This window comes from Lithobates pipiens, unplaced genomic scaffold (genome assembly GCF_037356315.1).
Source record: "Lithobates pipiens isolate NorthernLeopardFrog02 unplaced genomic scaffold, aLitPip1_a1.2 Scaffold_19, whole genome shotgun sequence".
NCBI lineage: Eukaryota > Metazoa > Chordata > Amphibia > Anura > Ranidae > Lithobates > Lithobates pipiens.
In genome coordinates, this window is record NW_027507764.1 from 595,566,435 (window position 1) to 595,584,749 (window position 18,315).

The window sequence follows — 18,315 nt, forward strand, 5'->3', positions numbered from 1 at the left end:
CTGCTTGTTTTCCTTTTCAGCACATGTTGTTGCAGCAGACCCTGATTGGTGATCCTTGTGCAACCCCTCCCCCCCCCCCTTCCTGTAAAGAGAAGCTGATCCATATTTCAGGAACTTACACTTTCCAAAAAGTTGATAAAAAAGGTCAGTGGAAGATCGCGACAAACGTTCGCCCATCTTTCTCGAATTCTGACTACATTTCAGGATCTTTGCCTCCATCTAGTGGCCGTAATGCCATATTTCTTTCTGAAATCCCTCAATCAGGTGAACGCCACATCATGGCCACTAGATGGAGCCGAGGGTCATGGGAAAGTGACACATTGGGCCAGAATTAGTGAAGGACGGGCGAATGTTCACAACAAAGGTTTCGATTTAAATCGAAATAGTCCTAATGAACACATCACGGCATTTGTTAAAATATATATATATTTATTGTTAAATGCAGCAAGCACCAGCATTCTGCTTTATATCAGCTTCTGGACTGGAAGAGGGAGGGGCGAAATGGGGGAGCGAGCCAATCGGGACCCATCTGTGTTTTCACATGAGCTTACCAAAGGAATGAGCAGAGGGGTAACCTCCTCCGTGTGCTGCTCCTTCCCTGTCCAATGAGCAGGTTGGGGGGTGTTTCTTTTTTAAATGGAGACCACCCGCTGTCGGCTCTCCCACTCATCAACCATCTTCTGTCCAGCCTGATTCTCCCTTCGGGTCCTGGCAGACTTACCACCTGAGGGGGAGGCCATGGGGGACCCCACCCAACCCGAACAGGGACCCCCCCCCCCCCCGCGCCCAGGCTGGCTGCAGGGGAAGGGGCCGGTACTAGTCCCCAAAGGCTAGAAACTGGGCAGTCCTTTCTCTCCCACGCTGAGGCAAAGGAGGATCCATCAGTTGGTGCCCAATGTTTAAGGTTTTCCCCAGGTGCCAATTAATGTGGCTCCTGGATTGGCTACCGAATTCCATGTTGATTTGCCCACCCCTGTGGATATTAGAGAAAGCTACTAGGATCTCCATAGTTTCCCTCCTATTTTCCTTCTCTGTCAGCACTGATGGTGTGGAAGTTATCTGGGCTTATTAGAACCCTCATTCAGCAGATCCCCTGCTCGGTAGTACCCCCAGCTCTGCTAATGCCCCACTCAGTAGTAACCCCCCAGCTCTGCTAATGCCCCACTCAGTAGTAACCCCCCCCCTCCCCAACCATACCAGGTCACATGCCCTCGAAATGATAGGGGGGTCCATGTTGATGAGGACAAGGGCCTCTTTCCTACAACCCTGGCCCGGTGGGTGAGGGGGTGAGGGTTTATTGGAATCTAGAAGCCCTTTTTAGGATGAAGTGGTTCACATATACCAACCCCAAGTTAATTGTGTGAACTTCCACTGTGGAGGTCGATGACTGTTGGGTCAGTGGGGGACCTGAAGCAACCAAAATGGGATCCATTCCTTGAGGTCCCAGGTCCAGTACTCACATTTTTAGTCTCCAATATGACAGGGGGGGGGGGTCATGTTGTTCCCCACAACCCTGGCCTGGTAAATGTGGGGGTGCACACTTATTGGAATCTGGAAGCCCTTTTAAGATAAAATGGTCCCCATATACCTTCCCACATTTAAATTATTGGTGTGAACTTCCACTGGGGGGGGGGGGGGGGGGGGATACAAATAATCTATTTATGAGGTCCAACTCCTTGAGGTCATTGGTCTCGGGTCTGGTACTCACATTTATAGCCCTCAATATGACTGAGGGAGGGTCATGTTGATGAGGACAAGGGCCCATGGGAATCTGGAAGGGGCTGTGGGGGTGCGGGCTTATGGGAATCTGGAAGGGGCCCAGGGGCTGTGGGGGTGCGGGCTTATGGGAATCTGGAAGGGGCCCAGGGGCTGTGGGGGTGCGGGCCTATGGGAATCTGGAAGGGGCTGTGGGGGTGCGGGCCTATGGGAATCTGGAAGGGGCTGTGGGGGTGCGGGCTTATGGGAATCTGGAAGGGGCAAAGGGGCTGTGGGGGTGCGGGTCTATAGGAATCTGGAAGCCCTTTTAGGATACAGTGGTTCTCACATACGCTCTCACTTTTAATTTCTTGGTGTGAACTTCCACTTTGGGGGGACGACTGTTGGGTCAACGGGGACCCGAAGCGACCCAAATGAATCCATTCCTTGAGATTGCTGGTCTCTGGTCCGGGACTCACATTTTCTTGTCCGATTTGGTCAGCTTGGCACGGCTCAGAATTAGGTACTCCCATGTGAAAGTGAACTAACCGGCCAATCGCCATCGTCAACGGATTCCGAAACATTTTCATATCTAGGGTTCCCCTCAGCGTGTTACACCGTCTATGACTACTACACCTTCCGGCACGCCTAGCTCTGCGCGATCACGTGACACGAAAGGGGGGGTGGAGCCCCATCACAAACCGACAGACCAAACAAGCAGCACAGCTTGTTTGAATTTTACCAAAAATGTTCGGGTTCTTCCTGTGTTACCAAGTTTAGTTATTTATTACAGAAGGTTTTTGTTGAAGTTTATTACAGATGTAGATGTTGTATTATCAAGTTGCGTTATTTGTATTGTAAGGAGCTGGGAATTGTCCGCCATTGTCCTACAAAGAAGCCGGGAAATACCGCCAAGTCCTGGTTCTGGAAAGTGACGGAAAATATCGGGATTCCCAGATCCGGAACTTTCCATGTGTGTACCCCAGTCTTGTGATCGAAGTGAAGAGAATAAAACTTTTATGTTCATTTTTTTTTTTAAACCTGGGTGTGATTTCTGCCTCTCCGGAACGTTCTTCTACAGCGGTCAGTCGCGCTCGGCGATGTCTCGTTCTTTAGTCCTATTCAGACCGCCAACATGGAGGTGAATCAGAAAATGCAGGTCACCTCGAAGTTAGCTGACGCCTCTGATTGGCCGCACGTGGGACTGGTTTTTGGATAAAAGTGTCTCACTATAAACTTAAACTTGATTTGGTACCTTCAAGCTCACTACCCCCCGGCTGATGCAATGCCATCTCCTTCCTGCGCCCCACCAATGGGCTCCTGTAAGGTCAGGTGCGCCCATCAGCTGGGTTTAACTAATACAGGTAGACCTACATTCTTAACGAGTGAGGCCGTAATACGTTTTCCTGGGGCCAGCATGGCACCGTACACAGGGGTGTAACTATAGGGGGTGCAGTAGTCGCGACCGCAACTGGGCCCTGTGATGCAGGGGGTCCATGCAGCCCCCTCTACATATGGCCGGCAGCAGCATAGGCAGCTAGGGGTATCAGTGCACCATGCACACGGGTGGTGGAGGTGGAGGGTGACTAGCAGAGCTCCATGCTCGACTATCGCACTGGCCGCTCTTTAGTTGTGCATTCCCCGCATGACCTGTGTCCTCGACCGGCTCCTCAGAGTACCCCTCTCCTGCTCCATGCATTGCCGCTCAGTCCGATGTCTGTTCTCCCCAGCCAGAGTCCCGCAAGCCCCCCCCCCCCCCAAGTCCGGCCCACACTGCACTGCATACTTCTCCCGGGTAAACACACTTTAAGCACACAGATGCAGTGCAGCCCTATGAGAGCCCCCCGGAGGACACTGCAGGCTTGTCTGCCAGCCCCCCTCCTCCCCCGTCATACACAGATGATGAAAGGTCTTTCTGGGAGATATGCTGATCACCCGTCCAGCACACTGGATGGAGCCCAGGCCAACATGGATGAGTGCACGGCCTGCAGCTTGGTCATGGTGAGTGAGAGGACCCCATCCCCCACACACCATTACATACCCCCTCCATCTCCCCCTGGGGACAGGGGCCCCTTCTCATGTGGGGACAGGGACCCCCATCTCCCCTGGGGACAGGGACCCCTTCTCACCTGGGGGCAATAACTTCATATGCCCTGGAGAAAAGGACCTCATCTCTTCTGGGGACAGGGACCCCATTCTGCCTAGGGACAGTCCCCCAATGGGGCACCTAAAAATAATAAACTGATACCAGTGGTGGAACTACAGGGCTCACAAAGGTCATACCTGTGACCACGCCCTGGAGTTCCACCGCTGGACTCGGAGGGAAGGGCCCTGGCTGGGGTTCAGGGGGGCCCTTCATGGTTTCTTGCATCGGGGCCCTGAAGGTTCTAGTTACGCCACTGACTGTACATGTGGGATTGGCTCTGCCCTCCTATTCCCCCCCCCCCCCCCCCCCAGGACCAGTGATAGTCCTTGAAAGGACTGCTTCGGACCATCAAGTACGCGTATATCTCTTTCTGAAGGTACCTCAGTGGTGTTTGTCCAGGTGAAGCCCCCTCATGGATGCAGTCCGAGGCCACTAAAGGTACCAACAAGCTTGGGATTCCCTTCTGAGCCCTTGTACACACGGTCGGAGATTCCGACGGAATGTGTCCGATCGGACCGTTTTGTCGGATGTTTTCCGACAGTGTGTGGTCTCCATCGGACTGTTTCCGTCGGAGTATCCGACGGACCAAGTTTTCCAACTTGTTGGTAAAATTTTCCGACAAAATGCTCCGATCATGTGTAGAGAATTCCGATCGGACAAAGTGCCACGCCTGCTCAGATCAAATTCCTACACCAAAGCTATTGGCTACTAACCTGAACGTAGTCCCATCGTAACAAAATAACGTCATCACGTTCTGAACGATCGGATTTTCCGACAACTTCGTCCGACCGTGTGTATGCAACAGTTTCGGGCAAAATCCGTCGGACAAAATCTGACGGATTTGGTTGTCGGAATGCCCGACCGTGTGTACAAGGGCTGAGAGTTTTTTTTGGGGGGCAATTTCCAGAAAGGCTATGATAGGGCTAAACAATTCTCCACCCCTCCACGCTGTCCCCCTCTGTCCTCCACCACCCACTGTGTCCTCCACCCCCCCACGGTGTCCTCCACCCCCCACTGTGTCCCCCTCTGTTCTCCCGTCCTCCACCCCCCCCCACTGTGTCCTCCACTCCCCATGGTGTCCCACTGTGTCTTCCACCCCCACTGTGTCCTCCACCCCCCACGGTGTCCCACTGTGTCCTCCATCCCCCACCGTGTCCCCCTCTGTTCTCCCCTCCACTGTGTCCTCCACCCCCCCCACGGTGTCCTGCACCCCCCACGCTGTCCCCCTCTGTCCTCCAACACCCACTGTGTCCTCCACCCCCCACGGTGTCCTCCACCCCCCACGGTGTCCCACTGTGTCCTCCACCCCCACTGTGTCCCCCTCTGTTCTCCCGTCCTCCACTCCCCATGGTGTCCCACTGTGTCTTCCACCCCCACTGTGTCCTCCACCCCCCACGGTGTCCCACTGTGTCCTCCATCCCCCACCGTGTCCCCCTCTGTTCTCCCCTCCACTGTGTCCTCCATCCCCCACAGTGCCCTCTACTCCTCATGGTGTCCCACTGTGTCCTCCACCCCTACTGTGTCCTCCACCCCCACCTGTGCCCCACTGTGTCCTGCACCCCCCATTGTCTCCCCCTATGTCCTCCACCCCCCCAACAATATATATACTGTTTATGTGCGTTTTCAAAATTAAAGTGGGCCGGTCTAGATGAAGTCCAGGGCCAAATTTTTGTCCCAGTCCAGCCCTGAAGGATGCCTACTGAGACCAGGGGCTGCTGGAGAAACGCTGTGCTCCGCCGCTGGGGAGAAGGAGGGACGGGGGAGGGGGCGAGACCACCCGCTGTCGGCTCTCCCACTCAACCGTCTTCTTTCCAGCCTGATTCTCCTTCAGGTCCTGGGAGACTAATGCCGGCCATACACGCTTCAAATTTTTTGAAAGAATTTTCTTTCGAAAATCGTATCTAAGAATTTTCGTATGAATTTCGCACCATTAGTGGCGGGGCGGCAGCAACAACAGATTTTCGTGCGGAAATAAAATTTGAGGAATCGGAACATGTTGGAATTTTTTTTGAAAAACAAACGATTTTCTAATCAATGATGGGAGAATCGTGCGAGAAATGTAATAAGAAAAGAAAATATACGGAGAGAAAAGAAGATTCCCGGCCAAGAAAATTCTTTTCTGTAGCAACATGGAGGTGAAATTGAAGGCTCGGTCGGCCGAATTTTCGAAAATCAATGGTGGCACCATCGGATCACAAAAAAAAAAAACGAATTTTCTGATTTTGAAAAGAAAATTAGTTCGAAATTCGACCCGCGTATGGCCTGCATAAGACCCCATTCACACCTGAGCGTTTTGTAGCTTGACGCCTGAAGCTACAAAACGCTGGAGGGGGGGAAAAAAATCCATTATTCTCAATGGAGATGGTTCACATCTCCGCTCCAAGCCGCCTGAAGCCGAACGCCTGAAGCTCAAACAAGTTCCGGACCCTTTTTTTGTCGCGCGAATCGGGCTGATTTGGGGCGTTTTTATTCCCATAGAAACTAATGGAAACGCTCGATTCAAGCGTTTAGCGCGACAACGAGCGTTTCTGTGGGCGTTTTGTCGCTGTATCTGCTCAAGAGAAAATATAATTTACATAAGGAAATGACATAAAAAATACACAGGAAGTGCACAGATCACCATTTTTAGCTCAAATGGAGACCAGCAATATGGAAGGAGAACCGGATGAGGCAGTATATCTCCGAGATCAGGAGAGCTTCATAAGAATGGTGAAGGATCACCCCTGTCTGTATGACACTAGAGATCCATGCTAGCGGCCGAAAAAGGGTTAAAATCGCACACAAAGCACCGCTACAGCGGCCGCTAGCAGGGCGGTTTTAACCCCCGCTACTGGCCGAAAAAGGGTTAAAATCGCACACAAAGCACCACTGCATTAACACTTTTTCGGCCTCTAGCGGGGGTTAAAACCGCCCTGCTAGCGGCCGCTAGAACGCTGGCAAAGGGCCGCTGCATCGGTGCTTTGTGTGCAATTTTAACCCTTTTTTCGGCCGCTAGCGGGGGTTAAAACCGCCCTGCTAGCGGCCGCTAGAACGCTGGCAAAGGGCCGCAATCGCACACAAAGCACCGCTGCAGCGGCGCTTTGCCAGCATTCTAGCGGCCGCTAGCAGGGCGGTTTTAACCCCCGCTAGCGGGCGAAAAAGGGTTAATGCAGCGGTGCTTTGTGTGCGATTTTAACCCTTTTTCGGCTGCTAGCGGGGGTTAAAACCGCCCTGCTAGCAGCCGCTAGAACGCTGGCAAAGCGGCGCTGCAGCGGTGCTTTGTGTGCGATTGCGGCCCTTTGCCAGCATCTGAGTAGGCTCACTGGACTCAGAAGCCTTAAGCCCCCCCTGGACCTTTCAACTGGGTTATACCGGTGCCCCCCGAACACGTGCTCCCACCCTCTATTATGATTATTGCAAGGATATCATACCGACTGCACAAGCCATTGTTTTCTCTACCGACAAGCCTCAGCATGCTACCCGACTTCTCCTGCACTTCTATCGCAGGTCAGGTATTACACCAATTCCCGGATATCCAGACATGGCTCGGAATTCAAGAGTAGAAGTTGAAAGGAGGAGCCGGATATCCTTGGAGCTTCCCTCAATATCTCACTAAATTCAACCAAAAGCCATTCACCATCGGGGGTGGGACTAAGTTGGCCCTTTGAGAAAGTCAGTTTGACGAAACGCCACGACGACGTTTGATGATGTCACGCGCTGACAAAAAAAAAAGGGGTTCTATTCCACATTTCTTATGTGTAGGGCATGAAAATGAATATATGAGGTGCGGAAATGTGTGCGCATGCTCGGTCGCTCCTGTAGGGGTAGCCTCACCTGTTTCCTCCAAGTCCATCTCCAGTCCACCGTGATTCTCCACCTGAAAGTGTGCACTGTTTTGACCCTCTTGTGCCTTTGCATCCCACCGCCTAGTGTGCATTGTATGCCCCCCCCCATGTCTCCATGACTCTAAGTGCCCCCTGGGGCATCCATCATCTAGCACAAGGTTTCCCAACCATAGTTCTGTGAGAGGTCCCCAGCGCTTCTGCAACAATCTACCCGTCAGTGCCATGCAGCTGATGGGTGGATCCAAAACCCTCTGCTGACACAGGGAAGCAGCTGGGATAGTGCTAGATGTGGTGTGCTGTTCCCCGCCGGACCCTCCTCTCCATCCCAGATGTTTTGTATGTGACATCCCCTGGGAAGGACAGGAGAGGAGGAGGGGCTGGCGGGGAACAGCACACCACAAGAGGATCCCAACCGCTTCCCTGCTGGACCCTCCTCTCCATCCCAGATGTTTTGTATGTGACATCCCCTGGGAAGGACAGGAGGAGGGGCTGGCGGGGAACAGTACACCACAAGAGGATCCCAACCGCTTCCCTGCTGGACCCTCCTTTCCAATCCCAGGTGTTTTGTATGCGACATCCCCTGGGAAGGACAGGACGGGAGGAGGGGCTGGCGGGGAACAGCACACCACAAGAGAATCTCAACCGCTTCCCTGCCGACCATCCTCTCCATCCCAGGTGTGTGCAGGTGACATCCCCTGGGAAGGACAGGATGGGAGGAGGGGCTGGTGGAGAACAGCACACCACAAGAGAATCCCTACCGAACCCCTCCTTTCCATTCTAGGTGTTTGTGACATCCCCTGGGAAGGACAGGACAGGAGGAGGGGCTGGCGGAGAACAGCACACCACAAGAGAATCCCAACCGCTTCCCTGCCGGACCTTCCTCTCCATCGCAGGTGTGTGCAGGTGACATCCCCTGGGAAGGACAGGACGGGAGGAGGGGCTGGCGGAGAACAGCACACCACAAGAGGATCCAAACCGCTTCCCTGCTGGACCCTGCTCTCCATTCCAGGTGTTTGTATGTGACATCCCCTGGGAAGGACAGGACGGGAGGAGGGGCTGGCGGAGAACAGCACACCACAAGAGAATCCCTACCGAACCCCTCCTTTCCATCCTAGGTGTTTGTGACACCCCCTGGGAAGGACAGGACAGGAGGAGGGGCTGGCTGGGAACAGCACACCACACGAGGATCCCAACCGCTTCGCTGCTGGACCCTCCTCTCCATTCCAGGTGTTTGTTGTGGTGCGCTCTCCCTTCCATGTGATGGAGTATTCTCAGTTCCCTTGCAGGGTAAGAGGATCCCAACCGCTTCCCCGCCTGCTACTCCTCTCCATCCCAGACGTTTGTATGTGACATTCCCTTGGAAGGACAGAATGGGAGAGGCTGGCGGGGAAAAGCACACCACAAGAGGTTCCCAACCGCTTCCCTGCCTGCCCGTCCTCTCCATCCCAGGTGTTTGCTGTGGTGTGCTGTTCCCTGCCGGCCCCTCCTCTCCATCCCAGGTGTTTGCTGTGGTGTGCTGTTCCCTGCCGGACCCTCCTCTCCATTCCAGGTGTTTGTTGTGGTGTGCTGTTCCCTGCCGGACCCTCCTCTCCATTCCAGGTGTTTGTATGTGACACCCCCTGGGAAGGACAGGATGGGAGGACGGGCTGGCAGAGAACAGCACACCACAAGAGAATCCCAACCGCTTCCCTACCGAACCCCTCCTCTCCATCCCAGGTGTTTGTGACATCCCCTGGGAAGGACAGGACAGGAGGAGGGGTTGGCTGGGAACAGCACACCACAAGAGGATCCCAACCGCTTCCCTGCTGGACCCTCCTCTCCATTCCAGGTGTTTGTTGTGGTGCGCTCTCCCTTCCAAGTGATGGGAGTATTCTCGGTTCCCTTGCAGGGTAAGAGGATCCCAACCGCTTCCCTGCCTGCTCCTCCTCTCCATCCCAGACGTTTGTATGTGACATTCCCTTGAAAGGACAGAATGGGAGAGGCTGGCGGGGAACAGCACACCACAAGAGGATCCCAACCGCTTCCCTGCCTGCCCGTCCTCCTCTCCATCCCAGACGTTTGTATGTGACATTCCCTTGGAAGGACAGAATGGGATAGGCTGGTGGGGAACAGCACACCACAAAAGGATCCCAACCGCTTCCCTGCCTGCCCGTCCTCCTCTCCATCCCAGGTGTTTGTTGTGGTGTGCTGTTCCCTGCCGGACCCTCCTCTCCATCCCAAGTGTTTGTATGTGACATCCCCTGGGAAGGACAGGACGGAAGGAGGGGCTGGCGGGAAACAGCGCACAAGAGAATCCCAACCGCTTCCCTGACATGCTCTGCACAGAAAGGAAGCCAGTACTGTAAAGTGCCATGCTGTGTGCCCCACAATGTACCTGTGTCCTCTTGTAATGTGTCCTGCTCCCCTCCCCCCCCCAATGTAGTGTGCCCTCCTGCCCCTGCTTCCCCTTGTGCACTGTTGATCTGACGCTGGACCCAGAGTTGGGCATTTGTGCAGAAAAACCCCAGTAGAAGTTTCACACTAAAGTTGAAGGTTTTAAAATATGAATTCCATTATTTAATGCCATTTCTAAAAATAATTCTTGGTATATCATCATCAGCTGGCCGATCACAGCCATGTTCTGAGCCGTAGATGGGAATATTATTTCAGGGGCTCCCCAAGACCTCAGACTTTCTGCCTAAGGGCTCCCCAAAGGTAAAAGAAACTCAGATCTGGCGACTTCTAGAGGGCCCCCGTGCACCTCCGAGACACAACGGGGTTTGGTGTAGTAATTTCCAAAAAAAAAAAAAATTGTGCTTGTAAAGCCCCGTACACACTATCAGTTTTTCCTTCAGATTTACCAAAACCATGTAGTGACGGGCCGGCCTGACGGCATACACGTTGAAACTCCTGAGGTGTGACCTCATAGGTGTGATGTCATATTGTAGGTGTGATGTCATATTATAGGCGTGACCTCATATTATAGGTGTGATGTCATATTATAGGCGTGACCTCATATTATAGGTGTGATGTCATATTATAGGCGTGACCTCATATTATAGGTGTGATGTCATATTATAGGTGTGATGTCATATTATAGGCGTGACCTCATATTATAGGCGTGACCTCATATTATAGGTGTGATGTCATATTATAGGTGTGACCTCATATTTTAGGTGTGACCTCATATTATGTGGTTTTGCTAAATCTGAAGGAAAAACTCAGCAGAAAAACTGATAGTGTGTATGGGGCTTAAGACCGCTGTGCAAATACGGTGTGACAGAAAGTATTGCAACGACCGCCATTTTATTCTCTATGGTGTTAGAGGGGAAAAAATAAATAAATATATATATACACAGTAATACCTCGGATTGCAAGTAACGATCATTTCACAATACGAGCTATTATTATTTTTTTATTATTTTCTTTAAAATCCTGACTCGGTTTGCGAGCGTTGTCTTGAGCAGATTCGAGCGTCTGATTCGAATTTGTTCCACAGTGACTTCTATTGTATGCAGTACCACATGTGGCCAGAGGTGCAGGGGGGGGCGCCGGTGACACTCGGAAACACTCGGTTCCCGTCTGTTTTCCGAACCTCTCCGAGTGTCTCCAGCCACACATGCGGCACTGCATACAATAGAAGTCACTGTGGAACGGATTATCTGAGTTTCCATCGACTTCTATGGGGAAACTCGCTTTGATATACGAGTGCTTTGGATCACAAACATTCTCCTGGAATGACTTCTACTCCGAGGTACCCCTGTAATGTTTTGGGGGTTCCAAGTAAGTTTCTAGCAAAAAAAAAAAAAAAGAAAAAAGGAAAAAAAAAAGGATTTTAACTTGTAAACAACAAGTATCAAAAAGAGGGTCAGCTCTTAAGTGGTTAAAGGGGTTGTAAAGGTTCATTTTTTATTTTCTACATAGGTTCCTTTAAGCCAGTGCATTGTTGGTTCACTTACCTTTTCCTTCGATTTCCCTTCTAAATGTTTTTTTTTCTTTGTCTGAATATCTCACTTCCTGTTTCTCCTCAGTAAACTTCTCACCATCATCCGAGCGGTGGTTAGTCAGCCAGAACAGCTTACTGAGGAGGAACAGGAAGTGAGAAATTCAGACAAAGAAAAAAAAACATTTAGAAGGGAAATCGGAGGAAAAGGTAAGTGAACCAACAATGCACTAGCTTAAAGGAAACTATTTAGAAAATAAAAAACCTTTACAACCCCTTTAAGATATATATTGTATTATACAGGTTTTATATGGCGCCAAGTTTGCGCAGCGCTTAAAATAAATTTTATATATATATAATATATGACCACTTGGCATCAAGACCCACCCACTGAGAGGCAGTGTATATGCATATGGCTGGTGGGAGAGTGTTTATTATGGGTGGAGTTGCGGAAGGTTGGAGCCCCCCCGTCTACTCTTCTTCACTCCTACCTGGGGGGGGGGGTTCTGAGAGATTTGCCCCCACTTCCTGTCCTGGTAGCAACATTTTAGCAGACAGGAAGTAGCAGCAAATATCCAACAGATACTTTTTTTTTTTCTTCTTTTAAATAGAGCAGAGCGGGGGCGGGGGGGGGCAGTGTTATTACCCCCCCCGCCAGGTTTTTATTGCCGTCTGTGCCCCCGTTAAGAGATTTCCAGACTTCCTGTTTGGTGAAAATGGCTGTCAGTGGGAAAATGAAGTGCGGACAAATCTCTTATGACGGAGCCCCAGGAAGACCTGACCTGACATGCACACGGAGGAGGGGCCGTTCACTCCCTAGAAACGCAGTCCGGATGCTTTTCTGCATGTGTGTTATCCGATGCGTTTTTGGTGCAATCCAGTGCATCTCCCACCCTCCTTTTTCCTTAACTTTAAATAAGGGTCAGTTCACACCACATGCAGTCCAGGGCATTATTTTGTACATTAAAAAAAAAAGCGTCCGGACTGCATTTCTAAGGTGTGAACCGGCCCTAAGGGCGCATTTTTGGTGCGTTTTTCTTGCTTTTCCCAGCGTTCCAGTACAGTCCAGTGCAGGAAAATTGCAGCATGTTTTCTACTTTTTTTTTTTCTGGAACTGAAACGCACCGGTGTGAACTCTGCCATTGAAACCCATATAATCTACTTTCCATGTGTTTTTGGACTGCATGTGATGTGATCTGGCCTGGAGTCTGTCCCCCCCCCTCCCCCTCCATCATACCCGTGTACATTTCATTTTTGTTTTCGGCTCCCCCCCCTATTCTGACCCCATGCACCCCCCACTCCTCCGGGAATACTCCGCCTCTCACAGGGACACAGTTCATGGGCCGCAGAGGGCGGGTGGCTGAACGTGGAAGATGGACCAAGATGGAGGACCCGAGCCAATAACACCCAAGGAGGACCAAGATGGAGGACCCGGAACCAAAGTCACTCAAGGAGGACCAAGATGGAGGACCCGGACCAAAGTCACTCAAGGGGGACCAAGATGGAGGACCCGGACCAAAGTCACTCAAGGAGGACCAAGATGGAGGACCCGGACCAAAGTCACTCAAGGAGGACCAAGGCCAAAGTCACTCAAGGAGGACAAAGATGGAGGACCCAGGCCAAAGTCACTCAAGGAGGACCAAGATGGAGGACCCGGACCAAAGTCACAAGGAGGAGAGCGCTGGCTTTGGGGTGAGAATGTATACAATAAAACACATTGAAGAGGGGGAGGGGAATTGGTGATGCTTTGCTATCACTTTATATAGCTTCCTTTGTGGCCGTTGTCGGGATCTGCATCACATCAGGGAAGCAGCTCTAGCACCATCCCAGCAGCCGCTTCCCTGCCTGGCTCTGCAGAGGGGGGCACAATCCACCCATCAGCTGCTTGCCACCGACGGGCAGATGGCAAGAATCCCCCCTCACTAGATGATGGACGCTCCAAGGTGCGGTACCATTAGCTCCATACAGCAGGTGGCGCTGTGTTCCAGCAGAAATAAGGGGGGGGGCTTCCCCGTCTGCTGCCGGAACAAGCAAGGAGGTGGAAGCCTTGCACTTAAATCAATGCATACACAGCTTCCTCTGATTGGCTTAAGTGGAGATAGTGATGTCATCTGCCCGCCTCTCCACCACAGCCAATCAGAGGAAGATTTGTATATAGTGATAAGAATAAAAGGCTCCCTGTGAATGGCTGTGAAGCGCTCAGCCCGCCTCTTGTTTGTTCCGGCAGCAGACAGGAAAGCCCCAAATTGCAGCACACAGCGCCACCTACAGTATGGAGCGGATTGTACTACAATATAACGATTATGGTTTGTTCTGGCAGCAGACAGGAAGTCCCTGTACCACCCAAGACACAGCGCCACCCGCTGTATGGAGCCGATAGAGCGCCGACAACAGCCACATCACTTACAGTAGAACTATAGGAAAAACGTTTTCATATTGGATGGAGTAAGGGGGGGGGATGGGGGGGGGGGTCATAATCCATCATTCATTTTTTCGCCACCTGTGTCCCATTGAGATTTCCCTTCACTTCCTGTCCCATAGCCAAACAGGAAGTGAGAGGAAATCCCTACAAATTAAGGCGGACCCCCAGGTTACCAGAACTAGTGTCCCCATTGGTAGAGATTTCCCTTCACTTCCTGTCCTACAGCCAAACAGGTAGTGAGAAGAAATGCCTACAAGTTAAAAGGGGGAACCCCAGAACTAGTGTCCCCATTGTGGGAAATTTCCCTTTAATTCCTGTCCCATAGCCAAACAGGAAGTGAGAGGAAATCCCTATAAATGAAGGGGGACACCCAGGTCACCAGAACTAGTCTCCTTATTGGGGAGATTTCCCTTCACGTCCAATAGCCAAACAGGAAGCGAGAGGAAATTCCAACAAATTAAGGGGGGCCCCCCAGGTCACAAGAACTGGTGTCCCCATTTGGGAGATTTGCCTTCACTTCCTGTCCCATAACCAAACAGGAAGTGAGAAGAAATCCCTACAAATGAAGGGGGACCCCCAGGTCACCAGAACCATTGTCCCCATTGAAGAGATTTCCCTTCACTTCCTGTCCAATAGCTAAACAGGAAGTGAGAGGAAATCACTACAAATTAAGGGGGACCCCCAGAACTAGTGTCCCTATTGGGGAGATTTGCCTTCACTTCCTGTCCCAAACCAAAACAGGAAGGGAGAGGAACTCCTTACAAATTAGGCGGGACCCCCAGGTCACCAGAACTAGTGCCCTTATTGGGATTTCCCTTCACTTCCTATCCCATAACCAAACGGGAAGTGAGAGGAAATCCCTATAAATGAAGGGGGACCCTCTGCTCACCAGAACTAGTTTCCCCACGGGAAGGAGATTTCCCTTCACTTCCTGTCCAATAGCCAAACAGGAAGTGAGAGGAAATCCCTATTAATGAAGGGGGACCCCCTGCTCACCAGAACTAGTTTCCCCCACGGGAAGGAGATTTCCCTTCACTTCCTGTCCAATAGCCAAACAGGAAGTGAGAGGAAATCCCTACAAATTAAGGGGAACCCCCAGAACTAGTGTCCCCATTGGAGAAATTTCCCTTCACTTCCTGTCCTATAGCATAAAGTGAGAGGAAATCCTCACAAATTAGGAGGGAACCCCCAGGTCAGCAGAAATAGTGTCCCCATTGGGGAAGATTTCCCTTCACTTCCTGTCCCATAGCCTGAAACCCGAATTTGCTCAGCAGATGATTCCTCAATTGTCCGGAAACACAATAACGCACAACAAGACACAGTTGCTCGAGTGCTTTAATGTAAGGAAAATATATTCTCTCCAGGCCGCATGAACTGAATATACATATTGGGGACGGCTGAGACCTACAAAGGCGGCCGGCACCATTGTCACCGACCGTTATTAGGGGTGTGGTCATCGTTATTAGGGGTGTGGTCATCCCGGGGTCATCCTCTCCCTCTGCAGCAGATAACTGGAGGTCCGGATGGCGAGCGGCAGGGAGGAGGAGCGGTCCTGGTGAAAGCACGGCTTCCCAACATCGCCCGGAGGGGTCAGCACAAACTGAGCCACGCTGGGCAGCTTCAGGAGGTTGAGGAGCTCGGTGGCCCGTATGAGGATCTGCTCGCTGTCCTCCTCCCCGTACGCCGACACCATGGCGGAGCTCTGCACGCAGGACCTCATCTTGGACAGGTAGAGGGACACCCTGGGGATGAGGTCCTGGCTGCGGGAGGCCAGCTTGGTGAGAGTCGTCATCAGGGTGGTGATGACCCGTGGCGAGGAGATGGGGGCGCTGGAGGAGCCTCGCAGCTGCGTGATCTCAAACAACAAGGCCTCCAGGACCTCGAAGAACCTGTTCACCTGCTCCACGGTGCAGCGCTTGTCGTAGGACACGGAGAGGTACTCCCCCATGGCCCACACCACGTGGGTGAAGAAGGCCTCCTTGTTCTGGATGTTGCCCACCGTGCTGACGAAGTCCAGCAGCTCGCGGGAAAGCTCGATGACCATGGAGGGGTGGAGGCGGCACAGGCGCGGGATCTGGGAGCTCAGCACCCGGTGCGCCTCGGCCTGGAAGGCGGAGGAGCTGTAGAGGAGGCCGCTGCGCCCCAAGATGGTCAGCAGGACTCTGTTGACCAGCGGGCCGTCAGCAAACGTTGCGATGGTGCGGACGTAGAGCTGGAGGAGGCCGGGGACCACCTGCGCACACTGGACCACACGGGGAGAGGCGCTCAAGTCCGACAGTAGGTGGCGCAGCTGGGTGAAGTCCTCGGGGGGCGGCCCGTTCCACGCCTCGCAGCGCAGCAGGTACTGGAACGCCTTCTTGTATTGGGGGTGGCGGAACGCCTCGGCGGAGCTGGCGGGGAGCGAGGACGAGTCCGGGGCCGTCTTCTCCGTGGACAGGGCAAAGTTCCGCTTGAGCTCCATGGCGGCCGTCAGGCACGGCAGGTCCAGCAAGGCGTGGAGCATCTCGATGGCCGAATCCGCCTTAAACAGGAGCGGGAGGAGCTCGGCGAACTCCGCCGCCAGCGACGGGGCGTTCCACGCCAGCAGCTTCAGGAGGTTGGGGAAGCCGGAGCGGAAGGCCTCCACGTTCTCGGCCAGGAAGGCGCCGTTGGCTCTGCAGAAGCGGAGGAACTGGAAGGCCAGGGTGGGCCGGTGGTGGTAGTCGGCGGGGACCCTGGAGAAGAGGTGGCGGTAGACGGCCTCGGACTCCACCGCGGCGGCCTCGCTGTGGTTGAGGTAGAACTGGGCGACGGGCAGCAGGGCGGGCGCCAGGGAGGGCTCGGAGCAGAGGCGGCCGTGGAGGACCTTGAGGAGGGGAAGGGTCCGGTAGAGGAAGGACACGTCTTGCTTGCACAGGAGGTCGATGAGGCAGACGGCCTCCACCACGCAGGCCTTCTGGAGGTCCAGGTCGGCTCTCCTGGCCGGCTTGCGGTTGCATTGCTCCAGGACCCGCAGGCAGTACTCAAAGCTCTTCTCCCTCAGGCGCTCCCGGGGCGGGAGGAGGCGGCTGGAGGTGGACGAGGCGGACACCATGGAGATGACGGAGCCCTCCACCTCCGACTTGTCTTCCGGCCCCGCCCCCGCCGTGCCGTAGAGGAGGAGCCAGCGGCGGAGGACGGAGAACCCTTGGACGTTCATCCACTGCTCCTCGCCCAGGTTGGGGCTCCCGCTGAGGACGGTGAAGAAGTCGGTGGAGGCCGTGCCGTCCACCTCGCAGACGGCGCCGGGCTGCCTGAGGCGGGGGCTGGTGAAGAAGCCGGCGGCGGGGGCCGCGGGGCCCCCCTGGTGGTGGAAGGAGGCGTAGCGCAGCCAGTCGGCCATCTTCTTGCTGACCCCGTTGACGTTCTCCTCCTGGAGGATCTCCGGGCGGGCGCCGACCGCTGCGATCAACGCCGGCAGGGCGGCCCGCAGGACGTGGGCCTCGGGGGCCCGGGACTCCAGCACGCGGCACAGGCGGGGCCCCAGGTCCGTCAGGTCGCTATGGGTGGCCTGGGCCAGCAGGGCGGAGAAGAAGGGGCCCCCGGGCTGCAGGTTGGGGCCCCAGGACAGGCTCACCTCGGGGGAGGGGCATAGCTGGACCAAGATGGCGGCACTCAGGGCCTGGAGCTGAGGCTGGGGCCCCCACACAGTCTCTACTAACTGCCCCAGCAAGGGGGAGGGCAGGCGGCGGCGCCCCCTACTGGCGGCTGTGATCAGCTGCAGCCTCCGCAGTATCTCCGCCGCCTCCGGCCCGGGGCTGCTCAGGAGGCTCCGACACCGGCTATAGAATTTGTCCAGCTCGTCCCCCGACACTTCCCTGGCCTGCCGGAGCAGACTGTCCGCCGCCGGGCCGAACATCCTGCAACAATTCCGGGTACAGAGTCAGCTGACTGCCGGAGGAGGAGTCACGTGACGCCCGAGCGCGCCGCTGTCTGACATCCGTAGAGTCACGTGACCTTCCCCGCCTCCAATGGTGAGACGTAGCCAGGCCGTGTCATGGGAACGATTCCATTGCCATAGCAACCGGCTCTCTGCTTCCATAGCAACCAGCTAGCGTTCTCCTTCTATGGAAAGTAAAGGCTCTGATTGGTTGCCTTGGTGACTGTGCAGAGCCCTGACTGGCCCCAGGAGCTGACAGTCTACCAGGATAACTATGTATGGAGGACTCCAGTCCCTGTACTGAACCAAGTCCAACCAACCCCAGACCCAACCCAGTCCTACCACCATACCAACCCCAGACCCAACCCACTCCTACCACCATACCAACCCCAGACCCAACCCAGTCCT

General features: G+C 53.9%; 1 protein-coding gene across 1 annotated transcript; it reads right to left on the bottom strand.

The window, feature by feature from the left end:
* Window positions 1–15,326: 15,326 nt before the first annotated feature.
* Window positions 15,327–17,934, bottom strand: AP5Z1 (adaptor related protein complex 5 subunit zeta 1). The gene has a single exon (XM_077493641.1). It carries the CDS (start codon window positions 17,884–17,886, stop codon window positions 15,484–15,486), a length of 2,403 nt encoding a protein of 800 aa, XP_077349767.1. The 5' UTR covers window positions 17,887–17,934; the 3' UTR covers window positions 15,327–15,483.
* Window positions 17,935–18,315: the final 381 nt, after the last annotated feature.